This window comes from Colobus angolensis, unplaced genomic scaffold (assembly GCF_000951035.1).
Source record: "Colobus angolensis palliatus isolate OR3802 unplaced genomic scaffold, Cang.pa_1.0 Scaffold219, whole genome shotgun sequence".
In the NCBI taxonomy this organism is placed as follows: domain Eukaryota; kingdom Metazoa; phylum Chordata; class Mammalia; order Primates; family Cercopithecidae; genus Colobus; species Colobus angolensis.
This window is the reverse complement of record NW_012115366.1, coordinates 812,376-821,091: the sequence shown is the minus strand read 5'-3', so window position 1 is coordinate 821,091 and position 8,716 is coordinate 812,376. Positions and strand designations below refer to the sequence as shown.

Below are 8,716 nucleotides of genomic sequence, written 5' to 3'. Positions count from 1 at the left end.
AAAAAAAAAAGAGAGAAAAAAATAGTGACCCCCTGAATACAATACAATGGCTGTGGTAGGGCCTGATGAGGGGTGGTGGCAAAGGGGAGGGGCTGAGGCAGCAGCATCAGGGCAGGGGTCAGTGAGCAATGACAGTCATGTGGAGGAGAAAGCCACTGGGTCCCAGGATGCCTGGGGACAGAGAAGAGCGACTGCTGACACGGTGTGGGTGGCTAGAGGCCTACGAGGCTCCCCCTACACTCCCCCTCCTCCCTTGCTACCATGTCCTCCAACTGCTGTCTCCCTCCCACTCCTGCCCCCTTGCCAAGTGATGCTTGTCACTCTTGAGGAGTGGACCCATATCAGAACAGCTTTTGGACCTATGGGTGGGGCGGGGGGTATACCCAAGAGCACCCAAGCCTCTTTCATCATGAGGAGAACCCCCAATTCCTTCTTTTTTTTTTTTTTTGAGATGGAGTCTTGTTCAGTTGCCCAGGCTGGAGTGCAGTGGCGTGACTTTGGCTCACTGCAACCTCCGCCTCCCGGGTTCAAGTGATTCTCCTGCCTCAGCCTCCCGAGTAGCTGGGATTACAGGTGTGTGCCACCACGCCCAGCTAATTTTTGTGTTTTTAATAGAGATGGGGTTTCACCATGTTAGCCAGGATGGTCTCGATCTCTTGACCTCGTGATCCACCTGCCTCGGCCTCCAAAAGTGCTGGGATTACAGGCCTGAGCGCCGTTGCTGCTTTTCTAACTTTTGGATGAAGTGTGGCTTGGGGTGGCATTGCTGACTTTGCCGAACTCCCCCTTGTGTTGTTTTTGTACACTGCTCAAAAATATGGCACTGGCTCTCTGAGATTTCCTGGCTCTGGTTCACTTGCCCACTTTTTTTGGAACCTCCTATTTCCTTCATCTCTCTTGCCCTTCCTTGTCCTGCTCAGTTTTGATTCCATTCTCCTTGTCATGGGGCCCTGTCCTGGCACAGCGCTGGGACTCAGGTTTGAGAGCTGGCAGGAGCCAGGTCGCTGTAGCCCCAACAGAACTTGCTGCAGGCCCCTGGCACTTCGGTGAAACGGGCACAACCCCTCCCCGTTGCAGCTGCTATTCTCAGATTGGACCCCTGTGCTCCAGAGGGTACCTGTTGGCTCTTTTGGGGCCTCCTGTCCTCAGATTTCTCAGGAGCCCCATTGCTGTCTCTGGTGTCCTCCCACACAGATCGTATTAGCATGCAGGTCTGTTTGGGGTTTGCCCCTCCCTCTTGTATTTTGGGGTTTATAGGGATATCTTGTTGTGTAGTAAATATTTTCTGTGGGTTTTCTTTATTTTCTTTAAAAAATTTTTTTGAGACAGAGTCTCACTTGGTTGCCCAGGTTGGAGTGCAATGGTGTGATCTCAGTTCACTGCAACCTCCACCTCCCGGGTTCAAGTGATTCTCGCGCCTCAGCCTCCTGAGTAGCTGGGGTTACAGGCGCATGCCACCACACCTGGCTAGTTTTGTATTTTTTTTTTTTTTTTTTTTGAGACGGCGTCTCGCTCTGTTGCCCAGGTTGGAGTGCAATGGTGTGATCTCAGTTCACTGCAACCTCCACCTCCCGGGTTCAAGTGATTCTCGCGCCTCAGCCTCCTGAGTAGCTGGGGTTACAGGCGCATGCCACCACACCTGGCTAGTTTTGTATTTTTTTTTTTTTTTTTTTTTGAGACGGCGTCTCGCTCTGTTGCCCAGGCTGGAGTGCAGTGGCGCGATCTCAGCTCACTGCAAGCTCCGCCTCCTGGGTTTACGCCATTCTCCTGCCTCAGCCTCCCGAGTAGCTGGGACTATAGGCGCTCGCCACCTCGCCTGGCTAGTTTTTTGTATTTTTAGTAGAGACGGGGTTTCACCGTGTTAGCAAGGATGGTCTCGATCTCCTGACCTCGTGATCCGCCCGTCTCGGCCTCCCAAAGTGCTGGGATTACAGGCTTGAGCCACCACGCCCGGCCTATTTTATTTTTTTTGAGACAGCGTCTCATTCTGTCACCCAGGCTGGAGTGCAGTGGAGCGATCTTGGCTCACTGCTACCTCTGCCTCCTGGGTTCAGGTCATTCTCCTGCCTCAGCCTCCGGAGTAGCTGGGATTACAGGCATCCACCACCATGCCCAGCTAATTTTTGTAGTTTTTGTAGAGATGGGGTTTTGCCATCTCAGCCAGACTGCTCTCGAACTCCTGACCTCAGGTGATCTGCCCACCTTTGCCTCCCAAAGTGCTGGGATTAGAGGCGTAAGCCACCGCGCCCGGCCATACTGTGTGTTTTCTGTGAGGTAGACGCAAGGACACCTGTGGACAGAGGGTCTGGGAATTACCAGAACCCAGACAAGGGCTCCCCTGGCTCCTGGGCTCCATGGTGTGGGCTGAGACCTATAGGAGGTACCCCAAGAGCACAAGCTGCCCTTTGAAAGCTCTTGGGAGAGGCAACTGCCTTAATCATATTTTCCCTCTTGCAGAGTTCAGAGCAAGCCCCACAGACACTGAACCCCAGAGTCATCCCAAGGAGTCCAGATGGTAGCCCCCTGGAGCCCTCCTCTGACCTCAGCCCTCTGACCTCCAGCGGGCATCAGGAGCAGGACACAGAACTGGGCAGTACCCACACAGCAGGTATGCATGGAATCTGGAATTATAGGGTCCTTCTGATCTCTCAAGTGAAGGTGAGAATTAAGAGTTGCCCCTCTGGCTTCCTTGAACAGGAGACAAGGTGGGAATAAAGGGAGTTCAACCCAGGAAGCAAACCAATTCCTCAGCGGGTGTATCAGTTAGCATTTGCTATGTAACAAATACAGTTTTCCAATTGTTTTTTTTTTTCAGTAGCTTAAAATATAGCCATTTATTTAGCATATGATCCTGTAGGTCAGGCATTTGGGCTACCTACCTGGGCACTTCTTCTGGTCTTGACTGAATTTCCTCTCAAGTACTCACTGATATATACATAAGTTCTGCCTCTGGCTGTTGGCCTTGCACCTTGGTTCTCTTCTATGTAGTCTCTTATCCTCCAGCACACAAACCCATCATGGCAGCTGGGCAGAGTTCTCAGAGAGAGAGAGAGGGCTCAAAACTGGCACAGTGTCCCCCATGCCCCATTCTGTGGGCAAAAGCAAGTGATAAGGCCAGCCTAGATTCAAGGAGTAGGGAAATAGACTCCCTCCCTAGAGGGGAGGACTGACAGGCACAGTGCAAAGGGGCTAGGTGGAGGTAAGTGAGATAAGTCGGGCTATTTCTGCCCTCTGCCAAAGAGACTGTGGGGATCAGCCAGGGCCTGGAGGGCGGTGGGCAAGGGACAGTGCAGGGCTGCATCAGCCGTTGGCAGGGGAGCCTTTAGGCACTGCCTTACCGCAGAGATCTCCGGTTCCCGGTGAATCATGAAAACTTCTCAGTTCCTAGACTTCTTCATCATCCAGTGGCCTGGACCCAACTCCAGACCTCAGTGCTCCCCCTCAGAAATATATAGTTGTCCATCTGGACCTCTCAGGCTAGCATGTCTCTTTCCTACTTCCCAAACTGTTCCACATGATGCTGGTGCCCAGTCAGCCCTCAGTGCCCTGGGACAGCCACAAGACACATGAGCGGTTAAAGGCTGGGAGACGTCATCTTAGTACTTTTGTCATCCCCAAACTGCTCCAAGCACCTGTCTGTGCTTTGCAGTGTCACCTGGCCATGGGATGCCTTTCAGGAGTTGCTGTAGACCATGGAGGCAGAGGGCACTTAGGTTTCAGTATGTTTGTAGACACTGGTCCCATGAGATTCTGTGGTATTAGATTGCCGTGTGGGAGGTGTACATCAGAATCACCCTGACCTTTGCCAGCTGTGGGGCTTGGCATGTGCATTCTGAGTTCCGTGGAGAGTCCTGCTGCAACTGCCTTTACAGACCATCACTACCTGCTATCCCCTGCTTCCCCGACCCAGGTCAGGCAGCCTCCCAGGGGTGGCTTTGTCCCTGTTGCCTCTCTTCCCAAGCCTCTGGGATGGCCAGCCCCCTTGGCTGGTATGAGCTATTCTGCATGTGCCGTCCTGACACCCCTCGCCCTGATCCACGACTGCTTCCACTCGTGGCGGTCGGAGAGGGACAGCAATGGGGGAAGTGTCCAGGATTCCATGAGGCTAAGGTCAAGGTAGAAAAGGCGGACACAGGAGAGGGGAGGTTTCCCAGGTGGGAGAGGAAAAAGCGGAGAGAATAATTAATAATGATCTTCAAGCTCCTAGGTACCATTTCACTGTGTGCCAGGACAGACCTGGGGCTACAGGTCAAGGACTGAGGGCAGCTGTTGGGCTTTCAGGCCAGGAAGCAGTGACTAAAGGGACTGTGGCATTTCCTCCAAGGGCAGGAGATTTGGAGGCCTAGACACAGTAGGGACCGTGAAACCTGGGGCAGAGGGACCCTTCTCCAGGCCTCAAGGTAACGGTCTTTGGGTCTGTGTTTCCACTTGTGTTTTCCCACCTGCAGGTGTGACCTCCAGCCTCACACCATCCCGTGGGCCTGTGTCTCCATCTGTCTCCTTCCAGCCCCTGGCCCGTTCCACCCCCAGGGCAAGCCGCTTGCCTGGACCTGCAGGGTCAGTTGTATCTACTGGCACCTCCTCCTCCGCATCCCCTGGCTTGGCCTCTGCAGGGGCTGCAGAGGGTGAAGAGGGTGCAGAGAGTGACCAGGCCGAGCCTATCATCTGCTCCAGTGGGGCAGAGGCACCTGCCAACTCTCTGCCCTCCAAAGTGCCTACCACCTTGATGCCTGTGAACACAGTGGCCCCGAAAGTGCCTGCCAACCCAGCATCTGCCAGCACATTGCCCTCCAAGTTGCCAACTAGCTCAAAGCCCCCTGGTGCAGTGCCTTCTGTGTTCACCAATCCAGCACCATCCAAATTGCCCATCAACTCAACCCGTGCTGGCATGGTGCCATCCAAAGTGCCTACTAGCATGGTGCGCACCAAGGTGTCTGCCAGCACAGTCCCCACCGACAGGAGCAGCAGAACTGAGGTGAGTCCTTGCCCCTCCTGGCAGGGATCCAGGCCCCTTCCCCCGGGAGAGCTTGCCCACCTGGCCCCAGCCTTGGCCCCTTCCCAGTCTGCATTGCCTCCAGCCTGGGCTGCTCTATGGCCTCTCCTTGCAGGCATACAGAACCAGCCTCATGTATGCCCCACACCATGTTCTCCAGGAGGAACAGTCATTAGAGCTCCTAAGTCTGGACACCTCAGGAGGGTCAGCCACAGGGGGCACCCACTGGTCAGGTGCATAGGTTCATTTAAGGCTCGTAGCTCCTAGTGAAGCCGAACAGTGCCATTTTGCACATAAGGAAGCAGTGAGGGGGACAGCGCAGTGGCCCATCTGCCTTTTGCCTTGCTCTTTGCCACCAGGATGCCTGGCCTGCCCCTCCATGGCCAGGCTTTACAGAACGCAGTCCCACCTGAGCAGCCACTATGACCCAGCAGCCCCCCATTGTTGCCTGCTCCAAGCCTCACATCTGACCCTAGCTGTGGCTGTCTGCTGGGAGGAGCCAAGTCCATATGGCCCTATGGGCACATGGCCAGGCCTCTGACCCTGTGGCTGCTCTCTAGTTCTCAGGCCCAGGCAGAATGTCAGTGCAGGATGGGGCCCCGCCCTACCAAGGGCTTCCAGGTGGGTATGAGCTCACAGGCAGGCCAGGGAATAGGGAAAGGCTGCCCTGGAGGAGGCCACCATTGATGCAGGTCCTTGGTCCCCTCTTCCCCCACTGCTCCAAGAAAAGGTAGCCTAGGGGCATTATGGACTGGGAATTGAGGGGTTGGAGTGGTATTTCATGCCCTGGCCTGGGAATGGCACCGCCCCACTAGGCTCGTCTCCCTGCCAACCCCAGTCCCTTCCAGTGCTCTCCTTTCTTTCCCAGGAGACCCCAGCAGCTCCGACACCTGCAGGCGCCACTGGAGGCCGCTCAGCCTGGCTAGACAGCAGCTCTGAGAATGGGAGCTTTGAGTTGGAGCTGAGTAAGCCTGGCATGCTGGTATCCCAGGCAGACAGCCAGTTCTCAGGCTGCTCCGAGGATCTTGCCATCAGTGCCAGCACCTCCTTGGGCATGGGGCCCTGCCATGGCCCAGAGGAGAATGAGTACAAGTCCGAGGGCACCTTTGGGATCCACGTGGCTGAGAACCCCAGCATCCAGCTCATGGAGGGCAACCCTGGGCCACCTGCGGACCCGCAGAGTAGCCCCAGGTCACACATCGACCAGAAGTTCCAGGAGAGGGAGGTGCCATGCCACAGGCCCTCACCTGGGGCTCTGTGGCTCCAGGCGGCTGTGGCAGGGGTGCTGGTAGTCACACTCCTGGTGGCGATGTACCGGCGGCGCCTGCACTAGTGAAGCCCTGGGCCCTTCCCACCACTCATATGCTCCATTCCTGCAGTACAACTCGCCCCTCTCCGAAGCCCCTTGTCCCTTTCTTGGGGATGGTGGAGGCAGGGTCAGAGGGAGCTAAGGGACTGCAGGCCTGCCTGCAGGACGTGCTTTGGCTGAACCAAGTCCTTAGAGCAGCATCTCTGTTCCCACTGTGCCCTGTGTGGGTCCCCGTCCTTGGCTTTCTGGGTCCTGGCTGCCCCCAGTGCTCCAGACCTTCCCCGCTGGCAATCCATGTTCTCCATGTCCTCCAGAGGAGCTTCCTCCTCCAGGCCTCAGCCCCGTTGGCCCAAGTGGATCAGGAGGGATCACTGGAGCACATGGTGCTTGGGAATGCTTCTCCTGTTGCATTGGTCCCCGAAGGCCTCAGGGCAGGTGTGTGGTGTGTGGGCGACTCCACGAGACCTGGCTCCCACCCTGGCAGCCCAGCCTGAGATCGCTGCACTGAGGCAGGCAGGAGCGGCAGGGTGGCTGCTCTCCAGGAGCCCAACTGCCTTGGGTTCCTGCCCCACTGGGTCCCCTCCCCTGCTGGGCAATCCTGGGAAGGTCTGGAGGTTCCTGTGGACCTCAGAGAAGCCAGGGGCAGGTGCCAGGCCTGAGGAAGACCTCTGGAGCTCCTCTCTAGCCTCCTCTTTCCCTCCCCTCTGGTCTTCAGTCTCTTCAGCTCCCTACGTGGGCTGGGGAGGAGACACCTGGCGGGCAGAGCTCAGGCAGAGGTTTGGATTTCAGCTCCCTCACTTCCTGGGCTGTGTGGCTTTGGCGGATGTCAGACTTCTGGTTTTGCTTCTCCATGTGGGCAGTGAGTATCTGGCTCATTCTTCACTGGGTTCTTCTGAGATTGAACCTACAGGTGTTTGCCAAGTGCCTGGCCCAGAGCAAGTAGCAACTAACTGCTTCTCCCACCTTTCTCCTGCCCAACCTGGTAGAACTGAGGGCATGAGAGGCAGGGTGCACAGTGGTCAAGGGTGCAGCTCTGCAGCACAGGCAGCCTAGGCCTGCATCCTGCCCTGCCTCTCACCAGCTCTGTGACCTTGGGCAAGGGATTTATCTGTCTGTGCCTTAGTTTTCTCACCTGTAAAAGGAGGATGAGTATATATATGTATTTCCCAGTGTTGTGAGGATTAAAGGAGTTTATCGATGTAGATTTTAGGATGAGTCCTGGCATTTACCAAGGGTTGGAATTGTGTTATTATCACTATTAAGTGTTGAGGGGCCAGGCGTGGTGGGCAACAGGGCCCCGTCTCTACAAAAAAGTTTAAAAAATTAGCCAGGTGTGCTGGTGCATCTGTCGTCTTAGCTACTTGGGAGGCTGAGGTGGGAGGATCACTTGAGCCCAGAAGCTTGAAGCTGCAGTGAGCTAGGATAGTGCCACCGCACTCCAACCTGGGTGACAGAGTGAGACCCTGTCTCAAGAAAAAAAAAAAAAAGATGCAGAGAAACAGGAGCCTTGGCTACTCCTTTAGAGGCAGACTCAGATCCTCCTGCCTCACAGCTTTATCTTTGTATTTGCCCCTTACTTTATCTTGTGCCTTGAGAAATTGCTGGGGAGAGAGGTGTGTCCACTGGGCAGCTGTACAGGGTGGAGGCTCTAGGGTGTTTCCACTCCCAGCAGCCAGGTTCCCCCATCCCAAGTTCACCCACTGGTGGGGAGATTAACTACAATAACACCAGAAACACATTGGGGTGGATTGAGGGTATCCTTGTGGGTTCTTTTCAGGCAGCCATTGCTGGACAAGGCACAGGAGCCACCTCCATTTCTGAGCTCTGCAAGGGACAAGAACTAGAGCCATCGGGGGTGGGGCTCACTCTGGCCCCTGCCCAAGCTGTCAGCCTCCAGGGATCTACTCTCTGCCTTGGCTGCTACATCCTTTTCACTCCACTGCCCTAGGAGAGTTCAGCAACCTAATGACCTCTATCTCTGAACATCTCTTCGTCCCATGCTCCAAGTCCAGCAACCTACACCATGAAACCAGGAGTGGACCCTACCCAGGCTGTCTGTACTACTCCCTATCCCTCACCACCAATCTTAAAAAGCCCTCTGTCCCCCCACCCTAAACCCCAGTTAGGTACCCATGCTGGGCAGGTCAGTTAACAATTTATGTACAAGTACTAGTTTTAGTGTATTACCATCACAGGGTAGCTTTGAAAAAAGCATTTCAAAAAGGCAACATGGGCTGAGCACGGTGGCTCACGCCTGTAATCCCAGCACTTTGGGAGGCCGAGGTGGGCAGATTGCCTGAGGTTGGGAATTCAAGACTAGCCTGGCCAACGTGGTGAAACCCCGTCTCTACTAAAAATACGAAAATTAGCCAGGTGTGGTGGCATGCATCTGTAATCCCAGCTACTCGGGAGGC

The 8,716-nt window shown here is 55.3% G+C and overlaps 1 protein-coding gene across 1 annotated transcript in view; it reads left to right on the top strand.

The window, feature by feature from the left end:
* The window catches only part of MAVS (mitochondrial antiviral signaling protein), a 26,144-nt gene extending 18,638 nt beyond the window's left edge, over positions 1 to 7,506 (top strand). Inside the window, exons 4-6 of the mRNA XM_011943422.1 lie at positions 2,413 to 2,608; positions 4,449 to 4,975; positions 5,862 to 7,506. Coding sequence (XP_011798812.1) covers positions 2,413 to 2,608; positions 4,449 to 4,975; positions 5,862 to 6,326 — 1,188 coding nt within the window. The 3' untranslated portion in view covers positions 6,327 to 7,506. The remainder of the gene's footprint in view (positions 1 to 2,412; positions 2,609 to 4,448; positions 4,976 to 5,861) is intronic.
* Positions 7,507 to 8,716: the final 1,210 nt, after the last annotated feature.